The 23021-nt window shown below is 34.9% G+C and overlaps 1 protein-coding gene across 6 annotated transcripts in view; it reads right to left on the bottom strand.

The window, feature by feature from the left end:
- The window catches only part of Rala (RAS like proto-oncogene A), an 81287-nt gene that overhangs the window by 16287 nt on the left and 41979 nt on the right, over positions 1-23021 (bottom strand). For 4 of the 6 annotated variants that reach the window (XM_078039840.1, XM_078039841.1, XM_078039843.1 and 1 more), the window contains exons 2-3: positions 2370-2522; positions 247-455 (exon numbers count right to left, since the gene is read on the bottom strand). The exons of 1 other annotated variant lie outside the window; for it this stretch is intronic. In XM_078039840.1, the coding sequence (XP_077895966.1) occupies positions 247-455; positions 2370-2483 (323 nt within the window). In that variant the 5' untranslated portion in view covers positions 2484-2522. Of the gene's footprint in view, positions 1-246; positions 456-2369; positions 2523-4719; positions 4740-23021 lie in introns of those variants that run through there. One more of the 6 variants, XR_013435053.1, reaches the window with a different exon arrangement.

A 23021-nucleotide genomic window follows, 5' to 3' on the forward strand; every position in this document is an offset into this window, starting at 1 on the left:
CTTGAAGCTGCCATAAACTCAAGCTCTAATATAGCTGGCACTAGGATGGCTGTAAGATTTATGTAAAGTTTCCTGAATATTGTGTGTACATACACAGTGGACAGAGTCATATACTAATACTGAAGTGAGAAATAAACACAAGTAGAGATATAGTAAAAGACTAATAAGCAAGAAGCTCTTGTTGTCCCCTTGTTTCTGGAGAACTGTTGTGCAGTATGTTATGAGCAATATCATTCACAAACATACCTGAAGTCGGCTGTGGCTGCAAAAGATTCCATTTCTGTAATAGAGAAGACACAGAGAAACCCCTCCCCACTCCGGAAGTAGTTGTCTCTAATTGCGGCATAGTCCTCCTGTCCAGCTGTGTCTAAGATATCAATCTGTACTTCCTCCCCATCCAGCACCACCTTCTTCCTATAGCTGTCTGCTTTGGTAGGTTCATAGTCCTCCACAAACTAGAAAAAAATGAAAAACATGTCTATTTTTTAAGGGTACTTTTGCTTTTTAAAACTTCTTACTTTGAAATATTTAATTATAAAAAATGGGGGATGAACTGTTATACCTCTAGACTGCTTACAGCTTGAAAATTATGCCTTTTGCTTTCTTTAAAAAATACTATTCATGTCAAAACTATTAAACATATATTTTATTAAATTTATAAGAACACCTTTCTACGAGATGCTAAATATAAATTTTTGTGCTAGAACTGTGGAAATAACTTATAGGTCAATATTTAGGTAAATATGAAAGTACCATTAAGTCTTTTCTTTCTCCAAAACGAAATGAATAAAAGTGACTTATGCTAATCTATAGCAGGTCAAAGCTTAGACTTGTGAGAGTTCTTCCCAAACTTGATTTTTCAAATAATACAATTAAGCAACTTTACATTCCTGCTCCTGTCATCAACTTCATAAATTTCTTTCATGTATCTTAATGAATCCTTTGACAACACTGTTAGCACATATGTATGAACACACATGTATACAGTTATTTTGTGGGTTTTTTTTTTTACTAGCTTCTATAAATATTTTTATCATCTGATATTTTCTTATTTGCTTAATTTCCATATCCCACCACTAGAATATAACCCTTGAGAGCAAAGACTTTGGATATGCTTCTCAGCGCTGTATCTTTAAAGCCTAGAATAGCATCTAGACTGGTAGACACTCATAAACAATTATTTAGAAAATGGACAGTATTTTGTAACTGCAAAAGTTATTCAACATTTTACCACATTTATATTCTAACACCGTGCTTAACCATCATCAAAAGTTAGGCGTGTGGATATTTTTACTTTTGGCTTCTTTACTGTCAAGAAGGGGACTGATAAAAGGATTAGTTTGAGAAAAGACTGTCAAATGAATAGTGTGAAAAACAAATGAATGAATGAATCAGTAATTTCATTTGAAGTACCACTTCAATCCTCCTTCTCCCTAAACTTTTTTTCATAGTCACTTGCAACAATCAGGAAAATGAATGAATCTGAGGGTTTGGAGTGTGTGTGTGTGTGAAAGAAATGTAAATTACAGACAATTAAAAAAAGACTTGGGGTGGTGAAATTTGCTGGATTATATTTTGCAGAAAACCAGGTATAACACTTATAATACTTGCCCTTCTTGGGCTAAGTGGATAACCTCTCTGAGGTTTTTTTCTTCCTTGTGAAATGGTGATGCCATTACTTACCATGTAGGATTGTTATGAGAATTAAGTAAAAAAGAGTACATTGCCACCATAAAACCTGGTTTCTACTGAGAGGAAGTACTGAGGATAAATGTTTAAATTGAATTATTAACTCTTAAATCATTAAGACTTGATGGCAGTCCTCTAAGAAAGGAATATATTATTTTATATAGGCTGAAACCTTAACTGAAGGATAATAAAATCTGATATAAATACATGCACATAAATTTGTAGCCTAATAATTACAAATTTTAGTGATATGGTGTTTACCTGGTTAAAGATGTATGATGCCACATCAAATCCAAAATAAAAACTAACTTTTCCATTGAGATCATTAAAGAACATTTTATATATGTTAACCTCGAGTCTCAATAAGGTTCTGCATCTACCAGTCCTATTAATTTAATAGGAGTAGGAGTCTTCATTAAAAGGACTAAAATTTAAGATCTAAAGTAGATTACTTTAAAAAAAAAAGAATACTGTTTTTAGTTTTGTTCTGTTTTTAAAGTCTGAGGTTTTTAAGGATCTTGAGTTCCTGACTTGTAAAATGAAGTCATATACATATGTTGGCTCTGAACTTAAAAATGGAAAAATACATTATGAGTAGCTTTTAAGGATCCAAGGAATCTATACAAAATAGCACCAAAACTAAGCTAGACTTTGATACTCATTATGAAGTTAGTGCTTACCTCATCATACATGAACTGAAGAGTCAAAGCAGACTTGCCCACACCACCACTTCCCACCATGATGACTTTGTGTAAGGCCAAAGAATTCTGACCTTTGGGCTTATTTGCAGCCATTGTGTGTTGTCGAGTTTTCACTGGAGGATTAAGAAGGATCTAAGAAGAACCAAAGGACAAGTAACGCTCAGTATATTCTTCCTCAGAATTCCAGTGTAGGAAAGAGATATGATGTCCCTAGGGTTCATGATACTAGTTTTCATTCTGCAGTGATTATAAACAGATGGCAAATGAAGTGTGCTCACTTAGGGAAAGAACCACTTATCAGAGAATGCCATGACAATGAAATAAGCAAATGACTCAAGGGCATTTCTCTTACAGTCATTTCCATAATGAGCTGTGACCAAATGTGGAGTTCCCAGTGCAATCACATGCTGGCAATAACAAAATACTTGTTACACTGGAATACATTCACACAAATTATGAAAAAAGGTTAAAGAATCACTGTTTCATATTAATCCATATTGGCAATACTTAGAGAGATGCTCCTTCTGATTTCAGGAAGAAATAAATGACCAAAAAAAGACTGCCATGCCTTAGGTTAAGGAACTCACTGAAAGGCTTGTCATGTTACAAGACAGACCACATTCCAACAACTTGGTAACAGAACTATAAATTGAATACAACACTGCAAACTCAAAAGTACCATTACTAAAACATTTGTGTTTGCTGGAGTGGACAATCTTAATTAAATACTTGGGCCTAACATGCCCTCACTTTCCTCAGACTATGCATTTGTTTAAGACATTTAGGTGGTCAGTGTGGAGAAGACCAGATTTCTACAGAAGCTGTAGTAATATGGTTTTAATATCCATGGTACTGGGCATTAGGGGAAAAAAGGCTGCAGGGTCAAGAGCAATCTCAAGTGTACATGGAGGCCCAAGCAAAGAAACTTTTTTGTTATTAGAGAATAGAGGGGATGTTTCTGACTTGTTTAGGTTACAGATAGTTTTCCTAAATTGCAGCTCACAGAACTATGCCCAACCCTGCTTACTTCCCTATCTGTGCCCATCTTTCTTAGCTCAGCTACATCAAACATATGCTGGTCTCCTTCTGTTCCTTAAATTCTTTCCTCTGCCTCTCGCCTTTGCCATGTAGTTTTCCTCTGTTTGGCATATTTTTATTTGATCTGGCTAACTTCTGGTCTCACTTTACCTGAAACTCTCAATACAAATAAGGCTTTCCCCTGCCCTGTATTCTCAGATAACATCTGCTACGTTTCTTTTAAAGCCCTTTATCACAACTTGAAATCACTTAATTGTGTAGTTGTTCTATATGGGTTTTCTCTGGTACAGAATACTAGAAACAATCTGAGTGCAGGACCTATTTGGTTTAACTTATGCTTAATATAACCAACATGACTTGGTGAAATCAGTCATTCAGTGCATGTCTGTTCAATGAATGACTACAAATGTAGATAGCCAGACTTAACCTTGAGGAATGCTTCAGACCCAATTGATGTAAAGCAGCTACTGCTGCCTATTACAAGTAAAGGCAACAGATATGTGCCTAACATATCAGTTGTATTGGAATCTAAGAGCGAGGCCTTATTTCAAGTCTCACCCAGAAGTTATACCTATATGTCTATTTGTGACCAATACAGAAAAGCAGCAGGGCATTTAATTCAGTGGTAGGGCACTTGTCCATTACTGAAAAACATTCAAGCAAACCACAATCCTAGTATTCATTTACCAGCATGAGCATGTTAACACACTTCCTTTGAGACTGCCTTCACTATACCCAGCAAAACTGAGCTCACACCACACATGCAATTTTTTGTAAAATTTTAATATTTATTTATTTATATTCTCGGCGGACACAGCATCTTTGTTTGTATGTGGTGCTGAGGATTGAACCCGGGCTGCTCACATGCCAGACGAGCGTGCTACCACTTGAGCCACATCCCCAGCCCCACACATGCAATTTTTGATTCAGTTATTATTATTACATCATAATGATTAGAGCAGAAGCAGATTGAACTATGAAGGTATGACAAAAAGTAATCTACATTTTTAGGCTAAGGGTTCAATACAATTCAAAGATGAAGCCCCATCTTTTCATCTGGGTACTGAGAACATGGTCATTAGATTCTGAATGATCATCAATACTCAAAAATAGTAATAATGGGCTGGGGTTGTAGCTCAGTGGTAGAGCATTTGCCTAGCATGTGTGAGGCACTGGATTCAATTCTCAGCACTGCATATAAATAAATAAAATAAAGGTCCATCAAGAACATCAAGAACAACAACAAAAAAAAGTAATAATGAAAGTACTACAGATTACTTACCAAAAATCTGAAAGATACTGCTGGTGTTTCTAAACAAATAAGAAAATGATTTCTTTTCACTATTATGATCCCAAGTTGCTGGTAGCTACAATCATTTTGTGGCTATGTAACTTTTATGTTTAAAACAGTAAGTACCACATGGGCTCAGGGTGTTACCAAATCAATTAATACTCTAAGGTGTGTGTTTATGTGTGTGTGCGCATGCACACGCAGGGGTGGGAGGAAGTGTGGGGGGAAAGAGAGAGAGGGAGAGGGAGGGAGGGAGAGAGAGAGGGAGAGAGGGAGAGAAAGAGAGAGAGAAGGAGGGAAGGAGGGAGGGAGGGAGGGAGGGAGAGAGCATGAGCAAACATTAAGCAGTTACACCAAATGGGTTAAAACACTTTTTCTTCCAGAACAATTCAAAATATAGTCTGTGACTCAGAAATAGACAAAGATTTCTAAGGACATTTTTCCAAAGTACAGACATTCCCTAATAATGATGAGTGGCACATCAGATTTCTAAGAGACCATCCAGGAAAAGCAATTCCCACCAAGGAAATATTCCTTGCTCCCATTAAAAAACCTGGTACTATACAACTTAGCTGCTTAATACTGGCATGTTAATATTCTGTTGCTGGGACAAAATACCTGAGAAAATCCACTTAACAGGTAAAAGATTTATTTTGGCTTGTGGTTTCAGAGGTTTAAGGACATGATTACTTGGTCATATTGTTTTTGGTCTGTGGTGAGGCAAAATATCATGAGAGAGATGGCATGGTACAGCAAACGTGCTCACCTCATGGTGGCTGGGAAGCAAATAGAGGGAGAGGAGGGGCTGGGTCCAGTAACCCTTTCATAGCATGCTCCCAATCACCTAACTTCCTTTCGTTAAATCACACCTGCTAAAGGTTCTATAACCTCCCAATAGTGTCAAAGGCTGGGCACTAAGCCTTCAACAAAAGATCTTTGTGGGACATTGAAGATACAAACTGAAATACTAGATGTTGTTTTAAATGGTAAGCAGCCAATGCCTTTTCCTACTAGAACTTAAAAATACATACACAAATAAGAAAATTCTATTAGTCCTAAGTGCAATGAAAAAAATAAGAAGGTAATGGGATAAAGAGTTGATATAGAAGGAGGCTATCCCAGGAGTCCATGCAAGAGAGGAAAGAGATTCGGGATGCAGTGGCATTAGCAGAAATAATAAGAATACTAGCTTCACCACTACAACTAGTTCAAGTATAATTACTACTATAGCTATCCTGGGGATAACAAAAAATAAACATTTATTGACCACTCCCTAAGTGCTAGACATTATTCTGAGCACTCTGTACATGCTAACTTGAGTACTATACTCCATATATTAACAAACCTATGAGGTATATGCTATTTCAACTTCATATAATAAATAAGAAATCCAGGTCACTAAAGTTGTCCTGCTCAAGGCCAGGCTAGGATGGAGAATCAATTGACAGGATTTGCTAGTTGATTGGATGGGGGTGGGTAGCAGTGGCAGGAGTAACTTCTAAGCTTTTGGCCCAAATATCTGAATGTGTGGTGGTACATTACCTAAGATGGAGAAAGGCTAAAGAAAAAAATCAAAAGATCTGCCTATGTTGTAGACACCTAATTGGAGTTCTTTAGTAGGAATCTGGATATTTTAGTCCAGAGTTCTGGGATCAGGATAGAGATAGAAACAAAACTTTGAATATCAATTTACAGTCTGAATTTAAATTCACAAAACTGAACAAACTAATTCTCTAAGGGATAAGATTGAGATGAATATGAGGAAGCAGAGGAAAGGGCCCTGAGACAACATGATAGGTTGGTTTAGAAGGAGGAAATTGAGTGATCCTAGTTATCAAAGCTCAATCATGCTGAGGCTGAGACGAGATACAGTGACAAGAGAAACAGAACAGATAACTAACTGGTTACTAGTTTTGGCAAAATGGAGACTGATGGTGACTTTAGGAAGTGCTATCTCACCAATAAGGCAAGAATGGAATGGGCTAAAGAGTAGGTTTAGAAATGAATTCTTACTCTTTAAGAGGAATGGAGAAATGGGGTTAGAGTTAATATTATCAGGAACAAAGTTTGTTGTTTGGTTACTTTTTAATATTTTTAATGTTTGTAGAGTAATCATCCAAAAAGGGGGAGAATTTAATGGTGCAAAAGAGAGGGTGACTTGAGGAGCGAAGTCCCAGAATGGACCAGCAAGTGGAGACCCAGATCTTACTGAAGTAGGATATCTCTTCCTTTGTAATGGGAAGTGAGTTCAAGCAAAGAACAAGTGTATATAGGGGCAAGCAGCATCCAGATTTCTTCAATTAAAATATGATCACACACATAATTTAGTGAAGGTTGAGACTTCTAAAGCAAGCTTATTTTAGACCAATGGGACAGAATATACAGAAATAGATCTAAATATAATACTATAGTACAGTAACAAAGGTAGTATTTTAAACAGAGAGGAGAAGGATGGAAAATAATTCAATAAACGGTGTTAGGACAATTGGTGAGTTATCTGGAAAAAATAAAGTTGGATCTATTCTCCAACAACTTAAAGTCTAAGTAAATCAAAGAATTAAATGATAATAAAGGCATAGAGAGAAAAAGCAAAACCACAAAACAACTATCTTATAACTTTAGGCTGGAGAAGACCTAAAATTAAAAAGTTAGAAAATGTTTGATAAATTTTTAACTCTCAAAAGAAATTTCTACATGACAAAATCATCTATAAACTAAGTAAAAAAAAAAAAAACTGGGGATTTTTTTCACCCATTTCATTGAAAAAATAATTTCCCTATAAGAAAAGCTACTATAACTAACATCAACAGCCGGAAATTGCGCAAAACATACAAAGAGTCTCAGAAAAGGAAATATGAACAGCTGTAAATATTTTCAATCTCACAGATAAGAGGAATACAAACAAAACTAAATTGGGACACCATTGTTTTACTCATCAAATTGATAAAAATGTTTGCAAAGGTAAGCAAATCAGCTCTCTTGGACTGTTTCTATATGGCCTATGAGTTAAGAAAAGATTTTATGTTAGGCTGTAATGGTGCACACCAGTAATCCCAGCCACTGGGGAAGCTGAGGCAGGAAGATGTCAAATTAGAAGCAAGCCTTGGCAACTTGGCAAGACCCTGTTTTAAATAAAAATAAAATAAAGATATAGCTCAGTGGTAGAAAGCTCCTGAGTTCAATTCCTATTACCACAAAAACAAACAACAATACAATGGTTTTTGTTTCTGAGGATTATAAATAAAACAAAACCTAGAAGAATTTGCAACAGAGAATGTATGTGGCCTGGAAGCCTAAATTACTGGGCCCTTGACATAAAATATTTGTCTATCAGTAGTGTAAAGAAATAGGCACATTCCATCATGTTTGTGGAAAACGTAAATCTGATACATGGAATAATATGTCACCATAAAATATGGGGAAGCTCTATGCATTGATATAGAAGGAGCTCAAACATTAAGTGAAAAACAAAATAAGAAGTAGAAAAATATATCTTATATACTATGAACTGCTAAAAGATAAAACCAAAAAGGAATACTTAGGATATGTTTGTTTATATATTTGATAGGACATAAAAATAGTAATAGGATGTCTAGGAGAATGGAAACTGTCACTGGGAGACAGAGATGGGAAACAAACTTGTATATCACTTTGTACATTTTGACTTTTGCATCATGTTAACATACAACTTATTTTTTAAAATAAAATTAAAATTAGTCATAAAAAATACAAGGCTGTTTCTTGCACTCACTTGACCTATGAGTATACTCAACTGTCTTCTTCTTTTTTAGTTCGCAATGGATCTTTTATTTTCTTTATTTATGTGTGGTACAGAGGATTGAACCCAGGGCTTTATAGGTGTCAGGCAAGCACTCTACCACTGAGCTACTAGTCCAGCCCCCTTAACTACCTTCTTGACACCTTATATAAATTAAGAATGGTAGGAATGAATCTGAATTTTAATTAAAATATACCTTATACATGTGTGCATGCATTTGTATTTTTCTTCAAATGAGACAGGGATCTTTAGAGTTTCAAACTGTTCGATTTATTTGATTTCTCAATTATTTTCTACATCTTACTGTTCAACTTTTCAAACTGTTATCTTCAAATATACAGACCCTATTTGGTTATGGGTGGGCTTTAAGAGTTCAACCCCACTGTTTTTCTCTGCTCTATCCATAAGCTAAATACCTGCACCATGTTCATATGGTTCACTTTAATTATAAGCTCTCCGAGTTGTTTCCTTTCTTTTTTTTCTCCCTTTTTCCCACATGCCCTTGTCCTCACCCCCTCCAAATACACTGAGTGCCTACCTTTTACAAGACACTCTTCTAGGATGTTAAGGATATGGAGTTGAATTCCACAGGCCTAGAGTTCCTGATCTTGTGTATTTAGTTCACAAATGCCACACTGTACTAGTTTTCTATTGCCACTTTAACAAATAACCACAAACTCAATGGCTCAAAAAACTGAAATCGATTCTCTTATAGTTCAGATGCTAGAAATCCAAAGTGAATCAAATAAGGGTCTAAAAATCTATGTGTCACCAGGTTGATTTCTCCTGAAGGGTCCAGGGGAGAATCTGTTACTTACCTCTTTCACTTCTAGATACCACAGCAATCCTTCCTTGGCCTCTGGCTACATCACTACAACCTATGCATCTGTGGCCATGTTGCAGTATCTTCTAGTGTAGTCAAACCTCCCTGTACTCCCCACTTATAAGGACACTTGTGATACAATTAGGGCCCATCCAGATAATTCTGAATAAACTCCCTGTGTCAAAATTATTAACTTACTCTCATCTGCAAAATCCCCTTTTGCCACATAGGAGAGCATTCACGGTTCTAGCCTACCACACACAGGAAGTGTGTCAAGGAGCTTTGGACCACAAATCTCCAATTTGAACTCTAAGATATCCATATGAAACTTTAAGAAAATTTTAAAGAAATAATCTAGTTTCTAACACTTAACTAAAGAAAACTACCAAGATCTCAAAACTTCCTGTCTACCAGAACAAAACCCCCAATGTTCATTATATTTCTAGAATTCATTATCATCTTCAGACTTCTGTAATAAAGAAGCTCATCATGAGGCTAAATCTAACAAAAACATTGGCTGGTAAAAGTTGTGAGAGATTTAAAAGCACTTCCCTCTCCTGATGTAAACAGTAAATAAGTTTCTAGTAAATCATTACCAATCACAAGCAGATAGAGGCCAAATTAGTAAAGATCTCTTAAAATTTAATGCAAAGTATTTCATATAAACAACTCACATATGACACTTCCTATCTTCATTAAGAATACCCAATCAAAAAGTTGAAGACATTTGGATAAAATAAACAGTTTAGAAGAGTTAGAATAAACTCAACCAAAACAACAACAAAATCAAGATATACCATTCTATTTTGAAAGGATTTAGAGTGATTTAGGCTTAGGTTTATAACCAGGCCCAGATAAAATCACAGGTGTATTTTCATAGCTGTTTATAGAACAGATGACATTAATACTATTTAATGTTCTCAGAGAAAAATTTCAAGTTCCTTCTGGAAAGCTAGCCTAACATTAATGCAAAGACCTAACAAAAGAAAGCAGACTGACTGACTTATCATGTGAATATAAAATTTCTAAATAAAATGTAAACAAAGAGAATCCAGCATATTAAAAGACTGAAGCAAGTGACCAGGTGGGAGTCAACCAGTCATGCAAGACTATTTTCTCAACTTTTTATATTTTGTAATACTAGTGGAGCTATAAGCTTATATATAACTGGAATTCTGAAATGAATCAGAGCTGTGACTTAATAAAAATGAATATTGATTAAAGAGTTCCTATTTTTAATCCCAGTTCTGCTTCTGATGGATTGATTTTGAGCAACTGACTTCTCTGAGCTCATTTTGAGCTGCAAAATAGAGGAAACAGTCCAGACCAGTGCTGTGTAATAAAACTCACAACTGATGGTAATATTCTCTGTTCTGTCCAATATGGAAGTTACTAGCTAAATGTGGTAAATGAATGCTTGAAATGTGGCTGGTATAACTAAGGAACTGAATTTTAAATTTTATTTAATTCTAATTAATTAAAATAGCTACTGACTAATGGCTACCATAATGGATAAGAGAAGTTTAAACTCCCTTTCACTCTTTCACTTAGCAAGCATTTGAGTGCCTACAATATTCCAAGCATCAGGGAAGGTGGGAAGGTGGGTCCTTATAATCAATGTCTTTGTCCTCAAGGAGTTAACAGAAAAAAACATGAGACCTGCTGATGTATGTGCTTTAATAAGCATATGCAAAAAACGTACTCCCAGAAGAAAAAGCAATAACTGAAAGCACATTATCTCTAAAGTCCTCTCTTGCTGTAAGATTATATAAATTAAATTCAACAAGTATCTATGAACACCTATTCTCTGTCTAGCTTTTTTTTCTTAATTAGTTCTATCTCAGTTCAGCATTTTCACCCAGAGTACTAACAAGTACTATCAGCACTCTCATTTTGTTGATTGATTCAATATTTAGTATCCTTAGAGTGTGTTTTAATTTGTAATTGACATACTGTAAATGGACACCTAGTGTGATGTTTCAATACATGGACACAATATGGAATGATCAGATCAGGATAACTGGCATATCAGCTCAAACATTTATCGTTTTTTTCACATTAGTATTTCATTTTTTTAATATTTACTTTTTAGTTGTAGTTGGACATAATACCTTTATTTATTTATTTTTATGTGGTGCTGAGGATCAAACCCAGGGTCTTGCACATGCTAGGCGAGCACTCTACTGCTGAGCCACAACCCTAACCTCATTCTGGATTAAAAAAAAAAAAAAGTTTCTTTTTAGTGAGTTTTAAGAGTTGTTTATATATTCTGAAGTCAAATCCTTTATCAGAAATGTATTTTGAAAATATTTTCTTCCACTTTGTGGTTTATCTTTTCATTTTCTTAACCTGATTTCTGTCTTTAACTTTGATGATGTCCAATTGAACAGTTTTTTTTTTTTTTAATGTTTCATGCTTTTAGTGTCCCAAAAATCTGACAATTTTTAAGGGACAAGGAAGCTACTATATTATGACTATTTATAATTAAAGCTTTATCATTTAGTTATTAAAAAGAGAAGGTTATTAATTATTAAAAAGAGAAGATGGAAGAAAGACCAGACAAAATATAATATTCAGTAGTAACTGGCAACCTAAACTTTTAGCAGTTCCTTCATCCACTTAAAAATATGCAATCAAATTTTGTAGGAACAAATATTCAAAGTAGGAAAGTTCCTGAGATATTGTTTCACTTTTGAAATGCAACAACTTAATATTTTTAAATTAACCTGAATAAAGAGAACACAAAGTAAGAAAAAGAATAAACTAAGTAAAGAAATATTGTTTTAAGGGCATGGTAGTTGAAAAGCTGCTTTAAGATAGCTTTATACTTTGCATTATCTGCAAAATTAGGTTTGTTTCACTTGCCAAACAAGATGTCAGACATCAAAGCAGACCTTTTTTGGATCCTCCTGACTCAGCCACCTGAGCTGCGAAGTATACGACCTCACCTAGCGAAGCATGGACCCTTAAAATCAGAAAGCTTCAAATTACTTTACCTCTCTGAAACAGTTAAGATTAATAAAACAGCACATACAAACTACCTAATACGTAAGTATTTATAAAAGCTAACTTAAACATTTTTGCATTTTTTAAGAATCTCCTACTTTTATATGCGACACAGCCTGCAGTCAGTACAAAATTATCAAAAGTAGCACAAAGGTAAAGCCCTTACCATGGTTAAAATGAATGAAAATTGTCTAGAACACATGAGAAAATTATGGCTAAATGAGACTTGAAAGGCAAAGCATTAGCAAACCAAATGAACCTGAGAATGATGGTGAGAAGTGATGCCATACAAAGAAAAAGATCTAGAAATGAACTCTGTAAGCTACATATTTAGATTTTTATACTTAGGGCAATGGAGAACACTAGGAATTTTAAAGTGAGAGTCTATTATTTAGAAGGCAAAAACAAGTGGAGACTAGAGAGTGATAATGACTCTGGACTATGGGGGAAGGATGGATGGATTCCAAGGATATTAAGAAAAAAAAGAAAGAATCAACCAAACTAGGGAATAAATTACATACAAGTGGCGAAAGGAAGAGAGCATTCAAGCCAAATAATCAACTTTCTGGCTTGAGTGGAAATGAGTAAGAAGGGAAACAGAGCAGCTTTCTGGGCTTAAGGTTGTGGGTGGGATTGAGAGAAGAGCTGATGCAAGAAAACGATGGAAATCAGCACTGACCTTTATTTATTTTTTTGAGGTGCTGGGGACTGAACCCAGGGACACTCTACCACGGAACTACATCCCCAGCCCCTTTTGAGATGGCCTTGGTTAAGTTGCCCATGCTGGTAATTTGACCCTGAGATCCTCCTGCCCCAGCCTCCCAAATAGCTGGAGCTGGAGGATGCACAGCTGGGCCCAGACACTGTTGATATTTTAAAATATCAAAATATTTTAAAAGAAGAATATAAGTATTTCTTAAGTATAAGCAGTTTTGGTACACCAGCCCCAGTGGTTTTGCCACCACATGACTCTGAATGTTTTCAGCAATACTGGGAAGTAACAGAGTAGAACCTCAAAGATGGAGAGTAAGACCAGTAAGCTGGTATTTACTTACAACTATTTTAACATTTGTCCTTAAATTGTGCTTTTAAAATTAAGATGATGTAGTTTAGGAAAATATTAATAATTGTTAATTCAAAATAAGTTGCTGATGTAGTTTAGAAAAGTACTAATAATTACTAATTGTAAAGAATATACATATATATTGAATTTTGAATCATGTGAATATATATTTGAAAATTAAATACATTTTTTTTACTAAATTTAACAGCCACAAAGTTGAAAAAAAAATTCAAGCTGGAAGTGTAAAAAAAATCTAATTTTAAAAAGTATAATTTACATTCTGTGCATGAGCTATAAATTAAGTGTATACACAGTCCACTTGTTTCTCTTATTGATAGACTTATGAAGTTGATGTTACCTAATTTGTTAATTAAAACAATTCAATCAGAATAAAACAACTAGACCAACCATACTTGAATTACTGAACTTGAAAATAAGTAGAATAGTAAAGGCCTTAGGTTCAATCCCCAGTAACTGAGGCAGGGGGCAGTTACTTGTCTAGGACTCGCATATAATCATATACTGAAAAAATATTAATAAAAGGTTGATTAGTAAACAGTATTAGCATGTGAAATTTTTTAAAAGAACAATCTAAGTAAGGTTTCTGATTTATAAAAAGATATGTTATATTTTGCTTTGTAATACATGTTCTCTCTTTGTATAGTGGACTCTCTGATCTTTTAATTTGCCCTTGGATTTCTTTGTCATTTTTTTCTTATGCCCATCAATATATAGTCAGGTACTGTACTGGGCATTGATGAGGGACTGGAGTGGGGTTATTTAGATATCAGGATCCCTAGCTTTACGAGTTTCAGAATCAAGTACAGAAATGCAAACAATGCAGGTGGGTGGTGTATTAAATTGTAATATACAATTTTGTCTTCTGCATCCCATCCTTCTTAAGTCACACGTTCCGGTTGTTTTGTTGACTTCAAATCTGTAATTTTATTTTTTTGAGACATGTTTTGTTATGTTGTCTAGAATGGTCCTGCACTCATGGGCCCAAATGATTCTCTTGCCTCAGTGTCCTAAGTAGCTGGGACTTTAGGCATGTGTCACCATACTCAGCCATAACTAATTTTTAATGGTTATGTAATCTATCATCCTACAAATTTACAGCAGTTTATTCACCAAATTCCACAATATAATGCTGTTTTAAAATTCCTTAATATTATAATAGATGACCACCTATTTCTTCATCTAAAATGCTTTCAATGAGACAGATTCTAAGAAATAGAAATGAATGAATGGATTAAGGTTCATCACACATATTGTTCAATTGCTCTTTCAGAGTAGTGTATCCTAGTATCTACAATTGTTCACAACATCTTACTAGCAATGGGTAATTTTGTTAAAATCTGTCAATTATATGCAGGGAAGAAGATCTGTTATTTCTAATTATATCTTAGATTACTTAAAGAGGGTAAGCATTTTTTCTAAGCATTTATATATTTTGTGAATTATTAGTCCATATATTTACTCACCTGGCAACAGGATATGATGTATTGTATTTTATGTAATTTCATGTCACCAGTCTGTTTTCTTTTTTTCTGGCCCTCCTAGTTCACTGAGCAGTTTTCTCTCTGACTGAGTAGATCTGCTTGCCACAACAGATCAGGAAGAGACCATATATGTTCATATGGCTTCACTTTATAATCAATGGACAGTGAACAAATCTGACAGGTTGGATTTCTTCTCTAAATATCAAAACATGAAGAGTTTATCAGGTGCTAACATTTTCATTAGAACTCTTTAGTTTTCCCAGACTGAAAGTTCAAAAAGAAATTGTTTTGGGAAGTTGATTTCCAAAATTAGCATGGGAACTGATGTTGCCATCATTGTATGGGTTGCCTGTGTAGGTAGGATATACAGCTGGCTTTTAATATAAACCCCTTTAATTAATATCATGTTCTATTACCTCTTCTGTTCTCTGTTCCTATGAGCTCATCATTAAGGTTTCTTCAGGATTCTAAGAGAAAAATAGATTCCATTAGCCATCCTCACTCATGGGTATGCTGAACTGGGGTTTCCTCCACCCTGCTTCAACTATTAACATCATCTTCTAGAAACAATAAAGTCTCTGCTTTGCTGATGGTCACTCCATCTGTTCCCATCCTCAGTGCTGTTATGGCTTTACAAATTTCCATCTGTAAATTTTTTCTGTCATTTTCACAGGGAGTTGGGGATGAGAGGAGACAGATGCCTGAATTTAGTCTATTGGCTTTCACTACAAATTTGAGTTAAAATCCTGATGAGACTGGATTTGGAACACTCAAATATTTCAAATTTGCAACTATGAAAAATCTCAAAGACTTTCAATTAAAATTAGCTTGTGCTTTAAAGAATACTATTATTTGGCACCACCTTTAAAAATAAGTCAGTTTCCTAATATGGATGATCAAAAAAATTATAAAAAGTTTCACTAGATTAGGCACTCTCACCATAAAAAGGCATGGGATACAATGGGATAGAAAAGAAAGGAGAGCCAGTATTCTTCACTGCAGTTAGGAAAGGCTAAAATGACTTTTTTTTTCCCCTCTCAAAATATTTTTTTCACAGCAGTGGGACAGGTTGGCTAACATTCAAAATTTATATGAGGACATACTGATCAATCAAGACCTTGAAAGTTACCCACTAAAATTATTTTTACTAACCAGGAATTTAAAACTGAAGATTGACTCTAGAGCCAAAAAGATTCCCTTTGTGCCAATTAATCTTTACTAAAATCCTCTTAAATATTACCTGCTGAAATACTACCTTGTGGAACTGTGGTTGAATAACGAATTCTTTTTAAGAAATAACAGGGAGGAAAACAAAGAGGAAAGAAAGGAAGGAAACGGAGGGGGATAATATAAAGTAGTAATTTAAAATTCTGACTTGCTACACATAGCAACATACACCTGTCCAGTGAGGTTAACATCTTGGTATATAGTATAAAAGATGCTTACTGTATACCAAAGTATACAGTAAATGCAAATGTTACTTTTTATATTAAAAAAATCCCCTGACAATGAATATAATAAACTTACTACCTGAAATTACGTTTAATGAATACTATCACCAGTTGAATTTTCTATCACACATCTGTTTATCCCAGGCTCATTTTCATGGATTATCTTGAATGTGGTTGTACTCCAAATCCTACCATCAGTGTTGATCACTCCCTGACAGGCACAGGTACCTGTAGAATTTGAGCTCAACACTTTTTCATGATTTTACAGGTAACACATGCTCAACATATAAAACTTGGAGAGTGAAGAGAAGAGGGGAAATATTACCTTGTTACCTCTCTGGCCCTATCACCAAATATTAAAATTTTTATCTTCTTTTAAGACCATTTTGTACAGAGCATTCAACCAACCATACCGTTTAGGGACTGGTGGGAAAATACCAAGGAAAGCAGAAGTCAGGGGAGAAAACAGGGATATTTTAAAAACCCACAATACCTAGAAAAGACAGTATCCCTGGGGGAAAATGTCCATGTCAGACATCTTTTCAACTATTTAACTAACTCCGAATCCTCTCAGAATAACTTTATATCTGTTTTCCACATTTAATGGGTGAGGAAACTGAGCCAGAGAGAACTTTAAAAACATGTCCAGGGTCACATTATTGATGTGAAGTCTGAAAAAAAAAAATTCCAGATCCTAAGTGATTACCATCTAAACATTTCTATGGCTATAGAAGAGGCAAGAAAGAATTGAAATTGTACAAGGATTGGAGCTCAGATAGTTTTACAGGAAATTTCTTCTAAACAAAAAAGGTAATTCTCATAGGTAGCAGAGAAAAGCTATCCAAATCATTTTACAAAGTCAGTGATGTTGCCAGGCGTGGTAGCATACACCTGTAAACCCAGGTAACTGGGAGGCTGAGATAGGAAGATCACAAGTTCAAGGACCACTTGCCAATTTAGTGAGACCCTGCCTCAAAGAAGGTGGGGAGGGGGGTTATAGCTCAGTGGTACAATACCCCTGGGATTAATCTGCAATACCACAAATAAACAAAGTGAGGCCAAAATAGCAACAATCACACCAAAAAAACCTATTACAACCTTATTTATAGATGTAGAAATTTCATAAAAAACCAACACCTAAATCTTATTTCTCAGTAAAAGAATAATCCATCTGGGCATGGTGGCACACACCTGCAATCCCAGTGAGTCAGGAGTCTGAGGCAAGAGGATCATGAATTTGAGGCCAGCCTCAGGAACCTGGCAAGAATTTATCTCAAAATAAAAAGGAATGGGGATGTAGCTTAGCATTCCTGAATTCAGTCCCCAGTATCATCATCATATCATCATCACTACCCATTATAGTTTAATATCTTTTATTGCAGAAATGAAATATGAGTTTACTATTAAGAATTGTATGGCTGGGAAAATGGCACACATCTGTAAAAAGTGATTTGAGAGGCTGAGGCAGGAGGATTACAAGTTTAAGACCAGTCCTAGGAACTTAGCAGATGCTATCTTATAATAAAAAAGGTTGGTGAGGTAGCTCAGGGGTAGAGAATTTGCCTAGCATGTAAGAGGCCATGGTCTGATTCCCTAGCACAGATCAGAGCGAGCAAGAGAGCATGCATACACACACATGATATTAAAATACTATCTCATGAGTAGGCCCAGTGAGAAAATCCACATTATCAATGCAAGTAAAAAAGACATTAGATAAAATTCAGTATTCCTTCAAAATAAAAATTCTTGAGTTAAACACTAGCAGCTGCACTTTGTGAAGTGTATGCATGTGTATATTTCTAATGAAATGCACCACAAATTTGAAAAATATTTTTGTACAGACGCCGCACTAAACAGTATTTTTAAAAAGTACATGCTTGGGGATGTAGCTCAGTGGTAGAACACTTGCTTAGAATATGTGAGACCCTAGGTTCGATCCCCAGAAGCAAAGGAAAAAACAAAGTATATGTCCCTAAAGCCAGCAACTTCATTTTTAAGGAATGCAAACTAGAACATGATAAAGTTAGAAGAATGCTCAGAGAAGTCTCTTTTCTATGTTTTACAACTCTTTTCTTTGGTTGCCAATAAACTTAAAAAAATTTGCTCATAATTTTGGGTTTATCTGGAGCCCATTCATACAAAGAATATAAAACACTGGCTAATAAGAGCAGATCACCAAATTATCATGAGTAAAGGAAGACATCTGTTGTTCAAAAAAATTTCCTTCACCTTCTCTCGAACACATTAAAATTATAAATTCTGGAGGTATGCGGCATTGAGAGTCATTAAGATAAGTTAACAATGAACTGTGGTCCACTTACAAGTGTTTTATGAAAAGGCAAAAGTGTATTTGGAATGTACAAAATCCTAAATTTAAGTCATATAAAAGATAATGTGAAGTTACAAGGTAGAAAAACAAAAAAGACCCAGAAATTCCATGAAGAGCTCCTATAGTACCTAGAGTTTTCATCCTAAGATTGAGTGCTAATAAATCTTAATTTGTGACTTGATCATGTTAAAATTAAAAAAAATTAATTTATGGAGTCATAAGCTGGTGTAGGTGGCGCATGCCTGTAATTACCGCAATTTAGGAGGCTGAGGCAGGAGGATCACAAGTTCAAGGCCAGCTTCAACAAGTTAGAGAGGCCATAAGCAGCTTAGTGAGACCCTGTCTCAAAATAAAAAAATAAAAAGAATTGGGGATGTGACTCAATGGTAAAGCACCCCTGGGTTAAATTCCAGTACCAAAAAAAAAATTTATTATTATAACACTAAGCAAGAGGTGGGCAAAAATATACCTAGACTGTATGGGGTGGTGAAAGGGACAGAGTGGTAGTTAGGAAAGATTGGCAGAGTCATGGATGCCACAGTGCAAATCATTATTATGTCTGGGGTTACAGGTGGACTGATGTTGGCAGAAGAGACCAGAGAACATTAATTTTAGACAATCTCCACATTTAGCAATTATGTATATGTTCAAAGAAGGGACAATCTTCTTTAGTTGTTTTCTAACAGGAAGAATATGGACTAGAATGCATGTCCTATTGCTCTAATTTAGAGAGGGAAGGGGGAAAAGGGAGAGAGAAAGAGACATTGGGGGGGGGCTTCTTTTAAGGATTTTATGTGGTATAGTCTTGGCTCATCAGGAATGATCTGGTTTCACACAGACGGGGCAGCAGGCCTAGGCACAAATAAACCTCCCATCTTTTAAAGTTTTATCACTGGAAATCAATCACATATTTGAAATTCAAATATTAAACATGTTCATCTAAATTCAAAATAGTGGCTGCAAGGAAAGTTGCATCACCTTATTATCATTTAAGGCTTACAGGCTTTAACTAACATAGAGACCAGTTCAACTGCTAAACAGGTAATGTTTTAGAAGGTCCAATTCTCACAAATAGTAGGCTTTTTGTGGGGACCTCCTACAACACAGTACTATTTTTTTAGTACACTTGTCTACTTCTTCCAATTTTACAATATGATATGTTTTTAACAAGCTGTTTTCATTTTTACCAAGATGTTTCACTGCAAGATTTTTTTTAAGTAAATATAACGAAACTGGAAAGAAGGAAGCTTTAAAAAAATCATTCATTCATTTCTCATATGTGGAAATAAGGGCTCAGAAGAAACACAAGAAGTTTTACAGAGTTGTTGTGGAGTTACAATTGGAACTGGTCCAGGATGATGAGATTCAAGAGTCAGATCGAACATATTTGTTTTACTTAGAGTGGAACTAGTACCCTCTCATAGGTTTCCATATTCAGCAATGTGTCATACTAGAGAACTGAGTTTAAGTAACTGAGCCTGAATTTAACTTCCTGCAGAACTGGCCACAAAATGATCCAGAGGTTTCATGTTGTCTTAGGTGTTCAAACACATAAGCTACATTCCCATCCCTTTTTTGACTTTGAGACAGGGTCTCACTAAATTGCTGAAGTTGACTTTGAACTTGCGATTCTCCCGTCTTAGCCTCTGGAGCTGCTAGGATTACAGGTGAGTGCCACTGCACCTGGCCAAACACATGGTCTTGGTTGCACAGCGACAGGTGCTTTATGAAGATACAGACATGTTTCAGTAGACTCTTTCACAACAAGACATCCAGTTGTAAGACAATTAGTTGCAACTTATAAACCACTTTTTTCCATTTCTGGTTTCTTGCTGCTGTCACACATCAGTAATGGCCTTGTAACTAATCCCAAATTAGTTGAGCCTTGACTCTGAAGGTTTGAAAAGAAGAAAAAGATTAAAGCTGTTACATGCTATTTTATAAGATTTCAATTGAGAATTATAAGCATGACCAGATGACGTCTGTATTTGTTAAATTTCAGTAGAATAAATTCTTAAACCTATAGTTTCCACTCTCATAACCCAAGAAACATTTTGAATTGCTAGTTACATTTCAGATGACAGGATGTAACTATAATGAATAGAGCATGATAATGCATGTAAAATAGCACAGTATAGATTTAAATACCAAAGTAACCACAAAGTTCCTTATATGAATGTTGCCTGCATTTTTATGTAAGCTCAACCTATCACATTAAAAAGTGAAATTAGTTTGACACACATTGCTAAAATCTTCAGACTGCACATGGTTATAAATTAAAGTCTCAATTCCTTAATACAATTTCCCATGTGATCTGACACTGCTCATTTCCCTTTTTACTCCTTGCCCCTTAAACCTTTTATACTTTGATCCTGGTATGTTGTACAATTTCTACTAATGTAATTTGTAATCAATTTGGGTACACTTAGGTTAAATGATAACAAGCAAAATGGACACGTAGTAGCTAAACAGTGGAAGATTAACAGACCCTGTAGGGACTGGCAGGACATGATATGAATTAAAAAACAGAAGGTACACTTGAAATTAATTTATATGAATTACAATATTTTTGAAACTCTATTTTCATATCTACATATCATTCTAAATAGGAATAATAGGCTGAATTTACAGCATGAAGAATAGATTAAGGCATGGGAAAAGAAAACATTGTCTATCAAGTTTACTTAACTGATATTCTATATAAATTTTAGAATTTTATTTGTAACACCTTTACTGAAGTACGACATATAATAAATTGCACATATTTAAAAATTTGTACAATTGTAATTCTTCCCTTCCCCTTCACTTCTTCTCCCCATACAATGATCTGCTTTCTGTAATTATAGTCAGAATTTTCTAGAGCTCTATAAATATGAAATTATGCAATATAGACTGCTTCTCTTACACTGACTTCTTTAGAACTTTAAATGATTTTTCTTTCCTTCCTCCATTTCTTTCTTTCCTTGGTACCCGGGGTGCTCAACTATTGCATTACATGCCCTGCCCTTTATATTTTCAGTTTTAACACAGGGTCTTGCTAAGTTGCCAAAAGCTGACCTTGAATTTGCAAGTCTCCTGCCTTTAGTCTCTCAAATCACCGGGATTACAGGTATATGCCACTGTACCTGGCAAATTTAATTTTTAAACTGATACATAAAACTGTACATATTAATGTGGAAATATGTACTGTTCTATCTGATTTTTTTTCTCCTAGCATAATTTTGAGAATCATCCATTTTGCTTGCATTAACAGTTCATTTCCTTTTATTGCTAAGTAGCATCCCACAGTATAGATATTCTGTAATTTGTTACCCAATCACTCTTTAATGAACATTTAGGTTGTTTATTGTTTTCAACATCTGTTGACAAATGGGTCAAAGGCAATACAGTAATGAAAAGATAATCTTTTCAATAACAATGCCGGGACAATTAAATATCCATACATGAAAAAATGAACCTTATAGCATATAAAAAGTAACTGAAAATGGACCATTCTAAATGTAAAAACTGACAGGGGTAGCACTGCATGCCTGTAATGCCAGAAAATCGGGAAACTGAGGCAGGAGGATTGCAATTTCAAGGCTAGCCTTAGCAACTTAGCAAGGCCCTGTCTCAAAATAAAAAATAAAAAGCACTGGGATATAATATAGCTCAGTGGTAGAGTGCTTCTGGGTTCAATCCCTACTATAGCATTAAAAAAACAAAAACAAAACAAAACAAAAAACAAAAAACCCTAAATAAATGTAAAACCTAAAATCATAAAACTTCCAGAAGAAAGCACAGAATTGGTTATGAGACTTTCATTTAGGTACTGATTTCTTAGTTTCAACACCAAAGGTAAAATGTATAAAAGATCAAACGGAGAAAATAGACTTCATGAAAAATTAAAACTTCTTTTCTTTAAAATACTGTTTAAGAAAACGAAAGGATAAGCCACAGACTGAGAGATAATTTTTAGAATTTAAAGCTAGAACTACTGTGGAAAAGACAAAAATAGGCAGATTTTGGCTCACTAGCAGGATCTTTCTGATTACTTATTACTATAAAAAAATGAGCTGTAAGGGTTCATCAAAGAATTCAAGCAGAGAAACAAAGGGGGTTGGAGTCTGAGTTCCTTCTTATTCTATATACATACTTTAGCTATTTCTAAGATGACCAATTTAATGCATATTTGATATACTATTATTCAATGATAAAAAGAAGCAATTATATTCTTGATCCATTCACTTCAATCAAAATATTTTTAATTAAAACATTAATAGGGTGAGATGAATATGTCCATTAAGGTAAGGAAAGTTGTTTAAACAAAACGTTTGTGCAGTGTTTACTCTCTTCTGACTGTTTCCCAGG

This window comes from Ictidomys tridecemlineatus, chromosome 2 (assembly GCF_052094955.1).
Source record: "Ictidomys tridecemlineatus isolate mIctTri1 chromosome 2, mIctTri1.hap1, whole genome shotgun sequence".
NCBI classification, from domain to species: Eukaryota; Metazoa; Chordata; class Mammalia; order Rodentia; family Sciuridae; genus Ictidomys; species Ictidomys tridecemlineatus.